The sequence below is a fragment of the Pleurodeles waltl genome, chromosome 4_2 (genome assembly GCF_031143425.1).
Source record: "Pleurodeles waltl isolate 20211129_DDA chromosome 4_2, aPleWal1.hap1.20221129, whole genome shotgun sequence".
In the NCBI taxonomy this organism is placed as follows: domain Eukaryota; kingdom Metazoa; phylum Chordata; class Amphibia; order Caudata; family Salamandridae; genus Pleurodeles; species Pleurodeles waltl.
Genome location: NC_090443.1, coordinates 386270853 through 386291309, shown reverse-complemented (window position 1 = coordinate 386291309; position 20457 = coordinate 386270853). Strand labels below are relative to the sequence as shown.

The 20457-nt window shown below is 45.1% G+C and overlaps 1 protein-coding gene across 3 annotated transcripts in view; it reads left to right on the top strand.

Moving 5' to 3' along the window:
• Positions 1 to 426: 426 nt before the first annotated feature.
• Positions 427 to 20457, top strand: part of C4_2H19orf38 (chromosome 4_2 C19orf38 homolog) — a 67461-nt gene continuing 47430 nt past the window's right edge. For 2 of the 3 annotated variants that reach the window (XR_011202796.1, XM_069231527.1), the window contains exons 1-2: positions 427 to 534; positions 9012 to 9047. Coding sequence is in view for 2 of the 3 variants with exons in the window: in XM_069231527.1 (XP_069087628.1) it covers positions 504 to 534; positions 9012 to 9047 (67 nt within the window). In the remaining variant the exon portion in view is untranslated. The remainder of the gene's footprint in view (positions 535 to 9011; positions 9048 to 20457) is intronic. The other variant, XM_069231528.1, reaches the window with a different exon arrangement.

Below are 20457 nucleotides of genomic sequence, written 5' to 3'. Positions count from 1 at the left end.
GCTGGGACGCCACATTTTTACTTTTAATCAACATCTTATACTCCTTGAATTGGCATAGGTACCAGTAACACGTGTTTTTTACTCTTTGTTTTAGATACGTTTAATATTTTTTTATTTGTTTTAATCTCTTAGTGTTGTTCTGCCTTGCATCGTATTTTTCTGCTTGTATAACATTTACGATTGTTATAATATTTTAGACACTTCTGCTACATTAGAGCTCTGAGTGATCGACCATGTTCTAATCAAATTACTGCGAACCCCATATACCTCGCCCTGACTCACTCCCCCCCCCCCCAAGTTTTACCGTTAGTCCCAGAGACTGGGAACATGAAAGCGAGCACCACATATTTCAGCCACTGTTAGTGACTCATATCCTCAAGAAACACAGAAAAATTGCCTAACACAACTTCTCCTTTTCTACCACACCACAGAGGGCTGGCAAACGGGTACTAAGCGTGCCCCGGTCATACTCATATTCAGCGACCACTGCCCACGCGCTTGTGATGCCACGATCGGTTCTGCTGCTATACCTCGGTATGTTTCTTTATGATTTTTCTATTGCAGCCCACCATGCTTCGTATTAATTGAACTGGGAACTTGTTGAGAAGGTCTGATTTGCCTATCTCATATTTTCAGTCCTCAGGTCAGTAGACATGGCGACCTCTTGTACGTGAATGCAGTCAGGGCATTCTCCAGTAGGTTAACAGACCCAGAGTAAATATGCAATATTTGCTCTCCAGCCTACCAGACAACACAGCTCTCTGGTTTGCTAATGACATCTTGGGGACATCCAGAAAGCTTCCCTGTGAATGCATTGCCCTATTACTTGCCATTTGCCCTGTGGTTTGTAACTCACATTTGCTTGCTTTCTATTTGCTGGCCCTATCTGTGTTAGGCTATCCAGCTTGAGTTTGTTCTTTCCTTTGCCCAAACACTAATGACTGCATTCTTCTACCAGTACTACATTTCTGTAAACAGGCCTTTAAATCTTGTTCTTATCTTGTCACATTTGTTGTGCATTTAACGACAGCGGTCAAATGTCAGGATCTGTCTTCCACGGAGCTTGGTGTTTACTTTTCTTTCTCTGACTTCAAAGTGGGAGTCTGTGTGTAAGAATCATGCTGGCTACTTGGGCAGTGCTTCAGGAAGGCTGTATAACAAAATTTAAAATGTCTGGAAATAAACTGTACAGATATTTCACAATATATCAGAATTAGAAAAGCTAAAATGAAGCACTACAATCAAAACAAATGAACACATTAGGTGATGACATTTCCACACATTATTGTTTGTGCACTGTACACTATCAATAAAACTATGCCTGTGCAAATGTAATGGTCATTTCAATTGAAGGTGTGCTGTCTGTAATGGCAGTGTGCTACCACACCATGAATTTTCCACTCTATGCTGCACCACTCAACTCAATGCCACTTCACACTGTGCCTCTCTACTCTTACCTCTCTGCTCCATGCCCACACACTCCACATTGCACCACTCCACTCTATGCCACTCTACTCTGCAACCCTGAACTCTATGCTAGTGCAGTCTATGCCAATGAACTCTACTTTGTACCACTCCACTCTATGACAGTGCACTTTATGCCAGTGTGCTGTTCGCTACTCTAATCTACTCTGCACTCTACGCAACTCCACTCTGTGTCACTGTACTCTATCACTCCACTCTACTCTGAAACAATCTGCTCTACACCACTGCACTCAGTGCCACTGCATTCAGCACCATTGCACTCAGTGCCATTGAACTCTACTCTGTGACACTCCACTCTTCTCTGAGCCACCGCACACTACTCTGTATCACTTCACTCTATGCCAATGCACTTTACACCACTTTACTCAAAACAAATGCACGCTATGCCAATGTACTCTGCAACACTGCACTTTGTGCCATTCTACTCTGCAACAGTTTATGCCGCTGCACTCTATGCCATTGTACTCTATGTCACTGCACTCTTTGTCACTCTAGTCTACTCTGCACCATTGTACTCTATGACACTGCTCTCTACGCCACTCTACTCTCACCAATTTATGCCACTGCACTCCACACCAATGCACTGTATGGCACTGCACTATACACTACTGCACTCTACGACAGTCTATACTGCAATGCTGTACTCTCTGCCACTGAACACTAGGTCATTGCAGTTTATGCTGTGCCACTTTACACCACTCTACTCTGCACCACTCTACTCTATACCACTCCCCTTTATGCTACTCTACTCTAAACCACTGCACTCTAAGTGATTGCACTAATTACCACTTTACTCAAGGCCAATGCACTCTATGCCTCTGCACTCTACGCCAACTACTCTGTACTACTTCATTCTACGCCACTACACTCTACTCTGCAACACTTTGTCACTGCATGCTATGCCACTGTATGCTAAGCTACTCTATTCTGCTCTGCACCACTGTACTCCTCACCACTGCTCTTTGCACCACTCTACTCTACGCCACTGCATTTTATGACACTGCACTCTACCACACTCTACTCTGCAAGACTGCACTCTTCACCACTGATCTCACCACTCTAATCTGAATCACTGCACTCTAAGCCACTGCACGCTACACCACTCCATGCAATGCCACTCCACTCCACACCATTGCTATGTCACTGCACCCTAAATCACTATATTCTACTCTGCACCACTGTACTCTACACCACTACCCTCTGCACCACTGTATTCCATGCCGCTGTACTCTGCCCCACTCTACGCTTTGCCACTGCACTGTATGCCACTGCAGTCTACTCCAATTCAATTAACAATGCTCTACTCTGCAAGACTGTACTCTCCGCCACTGAACTAAATGCCACTCTACTATGCACCACTGCACTCTACACCACTGGAGTCTACACCACTCTACACCATTGCACTCTCCGTCACTCGTCTCTACGACACTCTGTTCTACTCTTCGCCACTGTACTCTATGCCACTGTTTTCTGCACCCATCTACTTTGCACCACTTGACTGTGCACTACTCTACTCTACACCACTGCACTCTCTGCCACTACACTCTACTTTGCACCACTCAATTCTACACCACTTTACCTTACTCTATGTCACTACACTCTGCATCACTCCACGCCACTCTAGTCTATTCTGCACCACTGCACTATACACCACACTACTGTACACCAGTGCACCCCACATCACTCTACACTACACTACACCTGTGCACTTTTCCCTGCACCACTTCTGCACCACTTCTTTTTACCCAAACCACTCCACTCTACGCCACTTTACTGTACTCTGAAACAATCTACTCTACACCACCACACTCTATACCACTGCATTGCATGCCACTACACTGTACTCCATTGCAATCTACTGTGCGCCACTCTACTTTATGCCACTGCAGTCTATTTCACTGCACCCTATGCCAATGCCCTCTACACAGCTTTACTCAAAACCAATGCACTCTACACCACTACACTCTATACCAATCTACTCTGCACCACTGTCTTTTACACCACTTCACTTTAGGTCACTCTACTCCACTCTATGACACTCCGCTCTATGATACTCCACTCTATGACACTCCGCTCTATGATACTCCGCTCTATGATACTCTACTCCATTAAACTCTACTGCATTCTATGACACTCTACTTCATTCTATGCTACTCCACTCTACAACACTATACTCCACTCTATGCGACTCTACAACACTACTCTACTCTGTGACGCTCTGTGCAGCCCTCTCTACACCACTCCATGAAAACGTATTTTTACGACACACTACTCAACTCTACTCAATTCCACTCCACTCTATGCCACTCCACTCTCTGACACTCTGGCCCTCTCTGCTCCACTCTACACCACTCAGCTCTACAACACTCTGTTACACTCTATGCCATTCCACTCTCCTACACTACCCAACTCTATGCCACTCCACTCTACGGCAATCTACTCCACTCTACACCATTCTTTTGTACAACATTCTAATCCACTCTATGGAATACCCTCTACGCCACTCCACTCTGCTCTACACCTCTCCATGACACTCTGTGCCTCTCCATTCTATGACACTCTACCTCTCTCTATGCTACTCACCTCTGCTCCACTCTATGCCCTTCCACTCTATAACACTCTACTGCTTCCACGACACTCCACACCACTCCCTGACAATCCACTTCACTCCACTCGATGTCACTCAACTCTACACTACTCTACCCCACTCCACACCACTCCATAACACTCCACTTTATGACATCCACTCTACACCACTCTGTTTTACCCAGTGCTTAATTTGTAAATAAAAACGTGCTGGTGCCCAAAGCCCTCCTCTTAAAACAAGCGGCTGCTAAATTTAAATGTGGGAACACGAAATACTGACTCAAAAGCCATCTTGGGCCTCTTCAATCCATTTAAAGCTACTCCCTACCCTTTCAGCTCACTTTTGCAGCTTTCTGCTTTCTCCCCTTGTGACGCTTTTTCGTTTTTCTCTTCCTCCGCCTTTCCCATATGTGTCTTTTGCTCGCAGTAAATGCTTGAGGCAGAAGAATAAGCACCGGCCCTCAAAATCAAGTGCTAGTGCTTCGCACCGGAAACAACAAGCACAAATTAGCACTGTCTTTACCCCACTAACTTTTAGCCAATACTGAACAGCAGCGATGCTGGTGTACAACATGCCTAAAACATATTGGTAAAGCCTATAGCTCCTGCACAGGTGAGACCAATAGGCTTTGCCAATACTTTTTTTCAAAGTTGTGTTAATATGAGGTTTCTTAATCCTACCTTGCACCCACAGACATCCCAGGTGGCTGGCCAGTGTCACTCACTGTGCTTCCTCGATATAATATAAGGCTTGCTGCAAAGCCTTTTCTGAACGTTTTAGCCTGAGGCTCGGGCACTCTATTTCTCTTCAACACGAGAAAGTTGTATTTTTTGTGTGTTGATTAAAGGGGTTGCTTTCACTGTATATAAAAATGTTCCCTCGAAAACAGGTAATATTTTGTGGCATAATGAAGCCAACAGATGCCGATAAGTTGCTTGATTTGCAGGACACACATTTGAATCATGGCAAGGCCAACCCAGACTTCTATCCTTCCAAAGCCAATAAACTTAAGATCATTAAATTAGGTAATAATACCTGTTACATATAGTACTTAGAAATTGAAAAGTGCAGTGTAAAGCATTGTGTATTTTTTACTGCAGGCCAGAACATGAAAAAGTGTTATTTTGGAAACAGAGCACCTGCTAAAAAGCCCATTTGTTAAAATGATTTACTCGGTGACCAATGCATTGTTTTTTAGTCATATAACTTTATAGATGTGCTGGATCTCTGAAATTATGTGGGGTGAGCTGACCACATTTTGCTGCAAGGTTGCTAATATATGTATAAAGGAAAATACATTATATGGGCAGGTACTGTCAGGTAAGGAGTTTCTGAAATTCTTCCATTCAAAAGGGAGCACTTCTCAGCAGAAGTGCAATAAACACCAACACTTCTCAAATGGAAAGAGGTGCCCTTGCTTAGTGAGTACCCACACTTTTATATTTCCATTTCACGCACTCTTAAATATGTTTTTACTTATTAACATTATCCCTTTTACCTCGCAGAGTAAAATAGTTTGTGTAAGACATATACAACTTTGCACTGAGTAGAAAATAAGCCCACATGTACATACTAACATAAGATGTGCCTCTTTTATTCTGGACTCATAACTATGTTTAACAATCTTTTTCATATCTCATGGGTGCTTTGCTTCCGTTTTTGTAGGATATTTTCATTTAGCCTACCATCTTGTTTAATCAGCCTATGGGGTGCATTACCTTCATTAAGTTAGCGTGTTGCATTAACTGACGTCTCTGTTCCTGGAACAATAAGCAAGTCACAGTATTTGTTCCAGGGACGAAGCCTCCAAAAATAGAAGCACGGCACCCATGAGATGTGGAATTGTGCATGAAATTATTTCAAAGTTATATACCACATTGTTTTATCATGATGAAGATCTCATAACCTTGTTAAGAACTCAGATGTAGTGTATGTAATTAAATGGACAACAATAGTCCAAAAAAAAAACAATAAAGAGGGAAAGGAGGTAATAAGAAGGTCCCAATACGGTCAGAGGGACAAAAATAGATGATCATTGTAATGAAAAAAATGTCTGTTTAAAAATAAGAATTGTAATACTTAAAATATCATTTTTAAATGACTGTTTTTTAAATCGATTGGTGAAGGAAATACTACACGAAGTAAGAAAGTCAAACTGATGGCGTTGTACGCTGTTGATCTAATTAATTAATTCACAATTTAAATTGTAATAATAGTTGGAAAAACAAAAATAAGAGGATACAATAAACAACAACACTAAAAAACGAAAGCCATGTTAGATTTCAAAGGAAAGACTTTCTGAAGAAAATAAAATGGGACTAATGCCAGAAGTATGTCCAGGCATTGGTTATTAATACAAAATAGGTGTAATCAATGGCTGAATTGAAGATTTTCTTTATTTGGGAATAGAGAACTATTAGCACCAACTCCATAGGGATCTAACAAGCTACACCCCTAACTTAAATATTTAAGGGTTGATTTAATCTTTGGCGGATGGAGTAAAGGGAGTCAGGGAGGCTTCCTCCTGCCTTTATTCCACCAGCCAAATTTAGGTTTCACATCCAACCCTGCAGTGGAGTCTATGGATTTGTATGAACTGCGGTCAGAATGGTTCATTCAAAGCCATTTAAAAGTTTGGTGTGCACCTGTCATTGGTGAGGGATGCTTACACCAAACCTTTAAAAGATTTCACTTTTCCAAAAACAGAGCAGGAGTTTGTTTTGGGGAAAGAAAGAAAAAACGAATGGCTCAAGCCCAACAGGAGCCCAGGTGTCCGTGACACATTTTATATGTTTTAATTCATTTGTGCAGCAGTTTTAAAAACATTGCAAAGTTCCTTGTATAGCCAGCAGTTTTTGGGCCAAAATAGAAATGTCAAGATAACTCTGGTGATTAATGTACCTGCTGGAGAGAGATGGGAGTTTTGTCTAGTGGCAGTTTTGACTCATCTAAGGTAGCGCAGATGGTTAATATGCCTGCTGCAAAGAACGTGTATCATGCATTTCAAAGAACAGTATTTTATGTGCATTGCACAGTGGATTACTGCTTTGTTACAGAGATTCCTTTGTTACTGTGCAGTTCATAACTTACAATTGTAATATAGCACAGTGAGCTATGAACTGCCATCAAAGAGCTGCATGCAAACTGCATGATACATGTTAGAAAGGTATGTTTTTCCCAGTCTTTCATTATCCTGATGCTGCTTAAAAAGGTTTGTTTGGGTAGAAATACATTCTTTTTATTAACGTCAATGCTGCAATGCTGAATCCTGAGTTTGTCCTTCTCCAGACCAAGCTCTGTTACAAGATGTCTGCGAGTATGAATGACATGCGAATCCTACACCTTGTAGTCCCCTTTGCCTTATGTAACATTTTCTGTATGCTGATTGAGCCATGTATGATACATTGTCTCTGTGCGTGTGTGATGTAAAGTGCTCCAACACCCTACATCGGTATGAAAGGTGCAATAAAACAAATGAAATACATGTGACGGGGACTATGGAGTGATGAGAGGCACTTAAGGTTTTACTTCCTTTTCACACCACATATTTATGTGAAAAAGCTTTCTCAGATCTTAGGTACCTCAAAAATAAATACCGAAATCGCTTTGGAAATGTCGAATCTGACCTGAGGATTCAACTTTCTGAATAAATCCAAACATTGAAAAGTTAGTCACCAAGATGCAGCACCAACCTTCCCATTAAAATGTTTTGATTTTTACATAATTTTTTAATATAAAATAATAAAATATTTAGTAATTCGAGTATTTGTTTGATGTGCTCTTGTTTGAGTATTTTTTGCAAATTACTTTTTTGACCTTTGAAATTTGAATCGTACAAATTGCTTGGGGTTCCCTGGCTTCCAGTAGTGATTCAGTGGGCTCCTCAGGAGACAAAATGTTGGGAACCACTGGTTTATGCAGCTAGACTACATTTTCCTCCCGCAGCATGAAGCTCGTAGTCCGTAAAACTCAAAATAAGGCAGCCGGTCATTGCAACGGCCCTAAGATTCAAAGCTTCAGCACTTAAAAAATGCACTTCGGATTAATCTAAAATCAGAGTGTCCTCTTTAAGCAGCTACTGTTAATTTGCCTGAAAACGGAGATGAAATATTTTTAGTAGTCTAAAGAAATATTTTTCTCCACAATGCTTGCATTACATTTAAATATGCAAGATGTGTGTTTCCTGCGGTTGACAAAAGCCTTTTCTCCAGCCCATCAACCCGATCCGAGAAACATTCTCACCTCATTAGTTCTTGAATTTGGCATCCAGTTGAACGACTGTAACATTGCATTCTACGTGCAGACCTGTCATTAACTTTTGATCTGCTTGAGCTAGAAACATTTCCCCCAATTTCTTAAAATCGGGAAATTCGGCTGAAGATGGTGGATTATGCGGCAAGTGCGGGCACAGAATTGCATAATTTCAGAAACCCTCGAGATAATACTACCTCCAAGGTAAAATGAAAACCTCACATTGCCTGGAGAAGTAACTCAGTGGGCCACAGAAACCTGTTGGTAAACTTGCAGGCCATAGTTTAAAAATCCCCTTAGGGCCCATTCAGCCTTTCAACCTTCTGAGCTCGACAAAATGGATACCCTTGGATTTGGCTAAGGGTGACACGGGCTACTTAAGCTTCAAAAGAGCAGCTGTTGATGTGTGCTATGAAAACCATCTATTTAAACTGCGCACAGTACACAGGGTCTGGTTTATACAGGAGCTCCACAGAAATTCCCTAAATGCGGGAACTACTGCAGTGCTATGATTCACAATGACGAGTAGCCTGATCTTGTGAAACTGTATTCTCACGGAAAACCTGATGGTGCACAACTTAAAATTTGAAATGTACGAGCGAATCTCACTGTATGTGTATCCTGGATTTCACACAAACCCTCCTGTTGCTGATTTTCGATAAACATTGCCTGTTCTCCGCCTCTTTAGGTGTCATCTTTGGGATGCCTCGAGGAACCTCTTCAGGTTGGTTTGCCAATTTATTTATTGCGACTTTGGACATTTTAAAGGTGCCGCCTGCCAAAAGGGGGTTACGTCAAGCCACAGTAATTTGGTGTAGATTCGGCCTATATACATCTTCTATCAATTAGTAATGCATATACCATATGTATGTTACGTGCATACAATCGGATTCACCAAGCTTTCTCGAGAAATAAACATGGTGTACTCCTTCAAAACCTCGTGCTTCGTGCAAGTGCACATTATTTATACTTTTTTAGCGCCGCATTTGCGTCATTTTTTGATGCAAAAGCGGCACAAATGAAGCCGCTTTTGCTTAAAAAGCGGCGCAAATGCGGCGCTAAAAAAGTATAGATATGGGCCTAAATCTGGCTCGCAAAGCATGAAATAGCACCAAATGCATGTCATCAAAGCACGCATTTTGCGCAACAAAATGGATGTGTTACACAATATATACAAAACGCATGTATAGTTGTCCATTTGTTTCACACCGAAGAGCGTTGCCATGGGAGTATCAGGGGAGGAGCTAGGAAATGCAGTGCAGATGTGCTGAAGCGACTATGTGATTCCAGTGCATACATTAATCGAAATCACATTTCATTGTGTTAATTTAGTTCCGCGCAAGGCCATCGAAAACTGCACCTCAGAGTAACTGGTTAGTTTTCGAGCGATAAGTATGTTCCATCCAGGCGGAGGCTGTCACAGAATGCCTTACGTTTTGAATTGATGGAAAATTAGCGAAGGTTTAATTTCCCTAAAACATCCCTTCCTGCATGGTGGAGGCTCTTTCATCAAGCCCCTTACTATTCTCACCACAACACTCTTAACACTGTTTTCTACTAACTCTAAACCAGTGGTCAAAGTGTATTTAAAAAAGCATGGGAACTGCGATGCTGTGTGCAATGGGGTCGGGGTGAGTGAGCGTGGGGGCGGGGTCAAAGGCATGGCTAAAGAAACAAAGGCCCAAATTTAGAAAGGCCTAGCGCCACATAAGGGTCGTTTTTTTACGCAAATGTGGCGTTAGGCTTGCAAAATCACCATGCCATATTTACAAAGTGGCGCAATGCATGCATTGTGCCATGTTGTAACACTTTGCGCCACATTATACATGTGCCATGCATAATGTATGCAAAGGGAGCGTTCCGGCGCAAGGAGGCCCGCAAAAATGGTGCAGTGAAATCTACAGGATTTTTTTGTGCCATTTTTGGAGTCATTTTTAATGCCTGCTGAAAGCAGGCGTTCAAAGGCCGGACCCATTGTAATCAATGGGCCTCCTTGCCAATATGTCTCGCCTATGCAAGAGCTATTGGCTTTGGCAATGTGTTTTAGCCATGTTGTACACAGGTGTGGCTGCTGTTTAGCATGGCTATACATTAATGGCATGGAGTGTCATAGAGTGGAGTAGGGGGAGTAGAATGTTGTAGAATGGATTTGTTGGAGATCAGTGTAGTAGAGGGGACGAGAGGTCAGTGATTCACTGGCTGAAAGTGTTGTAGAGTGCAGTGTCGTAGAGTGTCGTTGGGAGGGGTGGAATAGGGTGGAGGGGATTGAGGCAGTGGGAAGGATTGGATTGGGGTAGAGTGGGGTGGATTGGAGTGGAGCGGGGTGAAATAGAGTACAATGGGGTGGATTGCAGTAGGGTGGATAGGAATGGAGTGGGATGGATTAGATTGGAGTGCGTTGTATCAGATTGGATTGGAGTGATTGGACTGAGGTGGGATGGATTGGAGGTGAGTGGAGTGAGGTGAAGTGAAGTGGGTGGAGTGGGGTAAAGTAGGGTGGATAGGGTTGGAGTTGATTGGAGTGGGGTGATTTAGATGAAGGTGGGTAGACTAGGGTGTATTGGATTGGGTGGGGATGATTGGGTTGAGTGGGGTGGATTGCAGTGCTTTGGGGTGGATTGGATTGGGTTTGGGTGGTGTGGGGTGGATTGGCTTGGGGTGGAATGGATTGTATTGGGGTGTAGTATATTGGAGAGGGTGGCTTGGATTGGGGTGGTTTAGAGTGGGATGGATTGGAGTGTGATGGGGTGGACTGGATTGGACTGTAGTAGATAGAACTGGGGTGGAGCGGGGTTAATTGAATTGGGGTAGGATTGATTGGAGGAGTGGATTGGATTGGAATGGCTGGACTGGACTGGGGTGGATGGTTTGAACTGGTGTGGGCTGATTTGGACTGAAGTGGGTGGGTTAGATTGGATTGGAGAGACTGGGGTGGGGTTGACTGGAGTCAGGTGGTTTGGAGTGGGTGAAGTGGGTAAAGTTGGAGGATTGGATTGGAGTGGGATGGTTCGTGGTGAATTGGATTAGACTAGAGTGGGGTGGATTGGACTGGAGTGGATTGGATTGGGTGAAGTGCAGTGGGGTGGACTGAATTAGGGTGGGGTGGAGTGGATTGGAGTATGTGAAATGGATTGGGGTGGTTTGGAGTGGGGTGAATTGGAGTGGGGTGGATTAAATTGGATTGGGGTTGGGTGGATTGGCGTGGGTGGATTGGATTGGAGTGGGGTGGATTAAAGTGGATAGGGGTAGGGTGGATTGGGTTGCAGTAGGGTTGGTTGGATTGGGGTGGGTGGATTGGATTGGAGTGATATTGCTAAATTGAATTAGAGTGATTGGGTGGTGTGGGATGGATTGTGGTTGAGTGGTTTGGAGTGGTGGGAAGTGGGATGAATTAGAGTGGGGTGGATGGTGGTGGATTGGATTGGAGCGGGGTGGGGTGTATTGTAATGGGTGGAGTGCGGTGGACTGGATTAGGGTGGAGTGGATTCGATTGGGTGGGGTAGATTGGATTGGTAGTGTGTTGTGGATTTGATTAGGGTAGGTGGACTAAATTAGGACGATTGGATTGGGGTGGTTTGGAGTGGGTTGAATTGGAGTGGGGTGGCCTGGGTTTGAGTGGACTGGACTTGGGTGGGTTTGAATGGAGTAGGGTGGATTGTGTTGGGTTGCACTTGGGAGTGTTGTGGATTGGAGTGGGTTGGATTGGGTGGCATGGGGTGGATTGGATTGGAGTGGGTGGGTTGGATTGGATTGAGTAAAGTGAAATGGATAAAGTGGATAGGATTGGATTGGTGTGGGGTGCATTAGATTGGAGTGGGTGGATTGGATTAGAATGGTCTGTATTTGGTAGGGTGGACTGGATTGTGGATTGGAGTGAATTGGATTGGGGTGAATTGGATTGGAATGGAGTGGGGTGATTTTTTTTTACATTAGAGTAGAGTGGGGTGGGTTGGGATGTAGTAGGGTGGATTGGAATGGAGTGGGGTGGATTAGATTGGAGCGGGTAAGATTAGATTGGATTTGAGTGGGTGGATTGGATTGGAGTGGCTGGATTAGATTGGGTTGGAGTAATTGGACTGAGGTGGGATGGACTGGAGTCGAGCAGTTTGGAGTGGGTGAATTGAAGTGGGTGGAGTGGGGTGAATTAGGGTGGATTGGATTAGAGTTGATTGGAGTGGGGTGGATTGGATTGGAGTGGGATTAGAATGGGGAGAGTAGGTTGTATTGGATTGGGTGGGATGGGTTGGATTGGGTGGTGTGGGAGGGGTGGATTGCAGTGCAGTGGAGTGGATTGGATTGGGGTGGGGTGGTGTGGAGTGGATTGTGGTGGGGTGTATGGATTGAGATGAGGTGGATAGGAGTGGGTGGCTCAGATTTGGGTGGTTTGGAGTGGGGTGGATTGGAGTGAGGTGGGGTGGACTGGAGTGGACTGTGATGGATAGAACTGTGGTTGGGTGGATTGGATTGGGGTGGGTTTGATTGATTTGGTGTGGGGTTGACTGGACGGGGTGGATTGGATTGGGTGTGTGGATTGGATTGGAGTGAGTGGACTAATTTGGGGTGGGTTGGATTGGAGTGGGTTGATTTGTATTGGAGTGGGTTGATTTGGATTGAAGTGGACAGTTTAGATTGGATTGAAGAGACTGGGGTGGATTGGAGTCAGTGGTTTGGAGTGGGGTGAATTGGAGTGAGTGGAGTCGGATAAAGTGAGATGGACTGAATTGGAATGGGGCGGTTTGTGGAGGATTGGGCTGGAGTGTAGTGGGGTGGACTTACTTATGGTGGGGGGAGGAGTGGATTGGGGTGGGTGGAGTGAATTGGAATGGAGTGGGTGGAATAGATTGGGGTAGTTTGGAGTGTAGTGAATTGGAGAGGGGTGGATTGGATTGAGTCAGGTGGATTGAAGTGAGTGGATTGGATTAGAGTGGGCTTAGATTGGAGTGGATAGGAGTGGGGTTAATAGAACTGGGGTGGGTAGATTGAATTTGATTGTATTGGGGTGGGGTCAGTTGCACTGGGGTGGGTGGTTTGGATTTGAATGATATGGTTAGACTGATTTGGAGTGATTGGACTGGGGTGGGGTGGATTAGATTGGGATTGGTGGATTGCAGTTGAGTGGTATAGAGCGGTGGGATGGAGTGGATTGGAGTGGGGTGAATTGGAATGAGTGGAACGGGGTGGACTGGATTAGGATGGGGTGGATTAGATTGGGGTGGGGTGGATTGGATTGATGTGGTTTGGAGTGTGTTGAATTGGAGTGGGGTGGGTTAGAATGAAGTAGCGCGGATTGGATTGGAGCGGAGAGGGGTGTATTGGACTGTAGTTGGGTGAATTGGATTGGAGTGTTGTGAGTTGGAGTGGACTGGATTGGATGGTGTGGTGTGGATTGGACTGGAGTGAGTGAGGCGGATTGGACTTGGTGGGGTGAATTGGATAGAGTGAGTTGGATTAAATTGGAGTGGGTGGCCTGGATTTGAGTGGGCTGGATTGAGCGGGGTGGATTTGATTGGGGTGGTGTGAATTTGGGTGAGTGGGGTGAGTGTTTTTTGGAGTGGGTTGAGTGGATTGTAGTGGGTGAACTAGATTGGATTGGAGTGATTAGACTGGAGTGGGGTGGATTGCAGCCGACTGGTTTGGAGTGGGTGGAGTGGGGTGATATGGGATGAATTGGATTGGAGTGGAGTGGATCAGAGTGGATAGGGGTGTGGTGAATAGAACTGGGGAGGGGTGGATTTGAGTGGGGTAGATTGTGATGGATTGGATTGGACCAGAGTTGGGTGGATTGAACTGGAGTGGGATGAATTGGATTGAGTGGAACTAGGTGGGGCGGACTAGATTGGGGTGTTTTGGAATGGTGTGGGGTGGAAATGATCGGATTTGAGTGGGTGGATTGGATTGGGGTGGCCTGGAGTGGGGTGGGGTGAATTGGAGTGGAGTGGTTTGGATTAGGGTGGATTGGAATGGCTGGATTGGAGTGGAGTAGGTGGAGTGGTAGGGTGGATTGGAGGGAGGTGATTGGAGTGGTTAGGAGTAGGGTTCATAGAACTGGGATGAGGTGGATTGGATTGGATTGAAGTGGAGTTGATTGAATTGGGGTTGGTGGATTGGATTGGAGTGGGTGGATTATATTGGAGTGAGATGATTAGATTGGATTTGAGTGATTGGACTGGGGTGGGGTGGATTGGATTGGAATGGGGTGTGGTGGATTGGAGTCAAGTGGGTTGGAGTGGGGTAAAGTTGGATGTATTGGAGTCAAGTGGAGTGGATTGGATTGTGGTGGATTGTGGTGGACTGGGTTGGAGTGGGATGAATTTGATTGGATGGAGTGGGGTGGACTGGATTAGGGCGGGGTGGATTAGTTTCGGTGGATGGATTGGATTGGGGTGTGGGTGGATTGGACTGGAGTGAGTGGATTGGATTGGAGCAGGTGGGTTGGAATGGAGTGGTTTGGAATGGGTGGAATTGAAGTGGGTGGAGCGGAGAGGGGTGGGCTGGACTGGAGATGGGTGAATTGGATTGGAGTGGTGTGGATTGGATAGGGTGGTGTGGAGTGGATTGGATTGAGTGGGGTACATTGGATTGGAGTGGTTCGGCCTGGATTGGAGTGGGTTGGATTGGAGTGGGACCAATTGGAGTGGGGTGGGGTGGATTTGATTGGAGTGGGCTGATTGGGTGGGGTGGGGTGGATTGGGTTGGGGCGCGGTGGATTGGAGTGGAGTGGGCTGGATGGGAGTGGATTGGATTAGGATGAGGTGGATCGGACAGGAGTGGGCTGGATTTTTTGAACTGGGGGGGATTGGAGTGGAGTGGGATAGTTTGGATTGAAGTGGGGTGGACTGGATTGGAGTGGGGCAGATTGGATTGAAGTGGGGTGGATTGGACTGGGGTGAACTGGATTGGAGTGGATTGGAATGGATTGGAGTGGGATGGAGTGGGGTGGATTGGATTGGAGTGAGGTGGATTGACATGAGGTGTATAGGGTTGGCATGGGGTGGAGATTGGTGATAGGAGTGGGGTGGATTAGATTGGATTGGTGTGGATTGGAATGGGTTAGAGTGTTGTAGATTGGAGTTGGGTGGGTTGGATTGGAATAAATTGGGTTGGACCATAGTAGGGTGGATTGGATCATAATGGGAGGATTAGATTGGAGTGGGGTGGATTGGATTGGAGTGGGGTGGATTGAATTGGAGTGGACTGGAGTGGGACGGGGTGAATTTGATTGGATTGGGGCGAGGTGGATTGGATGTGAGTTTGGCAGAGTGGATTGGGTTGGAGTGGAGTGGATTGGATTGGATTGGAGTGGGGTGGATCGGATTGGGGTGGTGTGGTGTGGATTGAATTGGTGTGGGGTGGATTAGACTGGAGTAGCGCTGATTGGATTGTGGTGGGGTGGAATGTATTGGGATTAAATTGCTTGGATTAAATTGGAATGGGGTGGAGAGCCCACGAGCCAAAACAAAGCAAAGCATGAGTGCAAAGTGAGAAAAGAAGACTTGGCAAAATAAAAGAAAGTTGACTAGAGAAAATAAAACCTTTAAATTTTGTTTGTTATGCTGGGCACATGTTTGCAGTCACATGCCTTCTGTTTGCAAGGCACTAGAAGTTAAAAAGAACAAAATAGTACCTCAATCATGTTGGGAGCTGCGGCCGGGCTCTGATTAAGTTGAGTCAATCAGTGCTTGGTCCCTGCTCCACAAAAAGGAATGGAAATGATGCTTGGCCTACAGTGACTAATTATATGGCTGTAAAGAAGAGTGCTATGCAAGCCAACATATGGTAAGCAAAGGGCGGGTGGCAAGCCCTTTTTCGTTAACAACCCCGACCTCAGCATGAACCATCAGATCAACTCAGTCACCTCCACCTGCTTCTGCACTTTCCGCCTCCTACGCATGAACTTCAAATGGATCCCCGTCGAGCATAGAAAGACCGTCACACATGCCCTCATCACCAGGAGACTGGACTATGGCAACGCACTCTACGCCGTAATCAACAAAAAACTCACCTGCAAATTGCAAAACATCCAGAACGCTGCCGCCAGATTGATCCTCGACCTACCCCGACCTTGCCACATCTCACAACACCTACGCACACTGCACTGGCTCCCCATTGAGAAAAGAATCACTTTCAAGATCTGCACCCACGTACACAAAGCTCTCCACAACACCGGACCTGCCTACCTTAACCAGCGACTCAACTTCTTCATACCCCACAGGACCCTATGCTCAGCCCAGCTCTCTCTCGCAGAAGTACCCTGCATCCAGAAAAGCAGAACAGGAGGACGCTCCTTCTTCTACCTCACCGCCCCCACCTGGAATGCCCTACCAATCCACATCAGACAAACCACCTCCCTCCCCAGCTTCACAAAGGAACTGAAGACATGGCTTTTTTAATCCACCTCCGGTACTCGCTACACCCCCTTTCCCCAGCGCCTTGAGACCCTAACGGGTGAGTAGCTGCACTGTATAAAACTCTGATTGATTGATTGATTGAACAATTGTATCTTGCAAGTGAGTTGCATGCTGTAGCACATGCTATTGCAGGCTCATCCATAAAATAAATGCAAGTTAAATTAATCAGTGGGAAATGCTATCATACATTATGAAACCTCTATTTGTTAATGCACTATAGAGGTCTGTGTCTATATCCAGCGAGCCACAGAAATGAATCTTGGTTGGTGCAGTGGGGAATAAGGACTTGTTTATATTTAGTGCTATGAGGTCCCAGCCTGTGACAGAAAGCACTGTGTGTATGTAAGTCGTTATTTTAAACTTGTAATACATACAGTATAAGATAGACTACTATAAAATGTACAAAGAGGTTTAAAATGAAAAAGTGCTTCCAAAATTTAGATTTTAGTAATACTCATACTGTACATAGTGTATTTTTTAAAATTGTCCTTTAAAAGCACACACTTCACAGCTCAGCTGGTAACTCCCTTGCAATTCCACTCAAAAGAATAAATCAATGTTATGAGGAAGCTTCAAGTGTTTCTGTAGGAAAGTGCCTCATTTTTGGCATGGTTTCTCTCTGGTGTCTGATGTGATGTGATTTTTACTGAAAGTGCACTGGGTTCCTGCTACCCAGGTCCCCAGTGCCAGATCTCTTTCCCTAAACTGTACAATTGTTTCCCCAATTAGCAAATCCTTTAGCTCCCTCTGTAACTCCCTGGTAAATGGTATCCCTGGTACCTAGGGCGCTAATAAGGGTCCCTAAGGGCTTCAACACGAATTGTGCCACCCTAAGGAACCCCTCATTAAGCCCATGACAGACTGCCATTGCGGGCTGCGGGTCTTGGTGCAGACCAAAACGAAAACACATGTCACACATCCCTGTGTGCCATGTCTCCTAACACTGCATGCAATAAATGTAAGTCACCCTTACAGCAGGCCTGACAGACCTAAGGCAAAGTACGTTATATTACATATGAGGGCATACCAGCAAGAGCAGATATGCCCCTGATATCTCTTTAGCAATTCTCAGACATAGTAAGTGGCCAGGGAAGCCATTTTAAATGCATGTGCTGGACAATGGTCAATACGAGTTTGCCAGCTAAATGCTGGCATCAATGAAGATAGTGAAGTTTGGTATCAAACATCTCGTATTGATAAGCCCACACTGATTCCACTGATGGGTTTATCAATATATGCACCCAGAGGGCATCTTAGAGGTGCCCCTGAAAACCTACAAGCATCTGGTGTGCTTGCTGACTGGTTTTTGCCAGCCTGCCACCCGAGACACGTTTCTGGCCCCCTAGGGTGAGAGCCTTCTGTTCTCAGGATGCCCAGAACAAAAGCCTGTCTGGAAAGAGGGTGTAACCCCGATCCCACAGGATGGCCTGCTGATTAGCCTTCCTAAGGCGGCAAGTCTCAAAAAGCTGCCACCTTTCAAATGCAAATATAGGCTCCCACTCACAGGAGAGGAAGCCAACCCCATTGTCCAGAGCCCCTTGGCACCTGGACATGCGGAAAAATTTGCTAGTCAGGTAGGTGTGCCCACCTCGGGCTAGTACCACCCCTAAGGTGGTCTAAACTGAGGTGAACACGATTTTTCAGAGGTAGCCATCTTTGAGATGGCATGCCTGGGAATTCTGGGGCAGGGTTAGACCCACTTCCCACAGGAAGTGGTCATATAGGGGGCATAGTGAACCCAAGGGTCAGTAGCCCATTGGCTACTACTCTACACACCCCATATGCACATAAATTCAGTATTTAGATGAACCTCTGGCACCAGAGAAGCAGATCATGATGACCCCAAGAAGACCAAGGACCCTAAAGAGCTGTGAAAGCAGAAGAGGAGAAAAGAAGAAGCTGACCTGGTACCAACCCCACCGGCCAGTCTACATCCCTTGTCAAAAATGTGCACCAAAGTTGGCTCGTCTGCAGCTGTGACTTCAGAAACCTTGGAGGACTGCCTGCCTTTGAAAAAGACTCAAGACTTCCCATGACAGCAGGCTTGTTCTTCAGCAAACTCCAAAAGAAAGGACCCTGAAGGCTCTGGAACCGCCACAACCCAACACCTGAAATCCTCACTGCAACCGCCATCTCCAACCCAAGTTAAAGTGAACCACCGGTGCCGACAAGGATCCCCAGCCCTCCAGAGTGCAATTCTACCATGGTTTTACCTCTCCTAGACTCCCTGATGACCACTGCAGCCTCTGCATGCAACCCCCCTCTACTGCGACCGCTCCGGTTAGGAAAACCCAACACCCAAAGACACATCTGCACATGTCACCCCTGCACCACAGAGAAGAGGACCAAAGGTGCCTACCTGTGCCCGAGCATCATGAGGCCAGAAACCCTGCTGTTGGTTCAGCCAACTGGTCTCCTGGCCAGAGCCTGCAGCCTCTTTTTGCAGTGACCGTTCTCCACTGAAACGCACTGGGCACCAAACGCTGGCTTGCACCCAGCATACTGCTGGTGCTGCCTTAGACTTTGCCCACTACTCCCTTAACTCCTGGAGACTGGTCTTGTAAGTCGTTGTATTCTACCTGTTTGTACAGCTCGTTTTTCCTCCTATGTGATAACATTGCAGAACTTAGAAATTGCACTTTGTCTACTTCTTAAAGTGAAAAGAATTCCTATTTAAAAATTTACTTACCTGGATGATTTTTCTCTAATGCCTAAACATATACAAAGATACATGCTATTTTTATAAATTGGTGTGGATCTCCTTTTTGAGTCATGTGGCTCATTTATTGTGTATGTGTATTTGTGGATATCTTGCACTCTTCTGTGTTAAGCCTAAGGCTGGTCGACCAGACTGCCTCCAAATAGAGCACTTTGGGATTGCATAGCATGGCCCTTCACATGGTATTGGCCTACCCCATAAAGGGCCAGCTTCCCACAGATTCCATTAATTAAAGCCAATAACTGTTTCCAAGCACCCTTTACACTTGCAGATTTACCAGCTGTGCACATTTACATTTCTTTTAAAAATGCAGGTACCCTGGCAGGAAGGCTTGTTTAGCTGTCTGTTCCCCACTCAGTTTCACAACACAGGAAACAACTTAAGCATTTCATCTCTCTGAATTAACCATCCCAGGACGGCTGTCTATTCACAAAAATGAGGGGAATGTTTTTTCTTAAATTAAGAAAACTATGGACACCTCGTGCCCCTCATTTACTGACCACTTCGACCACTATTCTAAACTGTCCAAAATAATGCCCCCAAATAATATCCATTCTCATATGTGAAGAGCTTTCCTTCAAGCTACATACCGGTTTCTTCACAGTATTCAAAGTAGTAAGTGGTGTGGTAAAGCTGCTGCGGACTCATAGGCTAGCAAGGACTATGGGTCTAGACTCCTGGATTGGTAGTAAAAAAACATGTATGTTTGGGGGTACAGAAGCCCTCTTACACCCTCTGATCTCGGTAGTACTGCACCTGCTTTACTATTGTAAGCTATATTCCTATTATTTATTTGTATTTGCATTTCTCTATGTTCATTTAGAGTGCTACTTACTTTGTAAAAATTAGTTAGATAATTATATTTTTAGATTAATTTGCAGCATTGAATTTGAATTTAAATATTTTTGTGCATTCAATTTGCTGTGAATTGAAGTGAACCCATCACCATAATGTTAGTTGGTTTTCACAAACATTTGGGAACACATTTTCACACCTTTTTTGATATC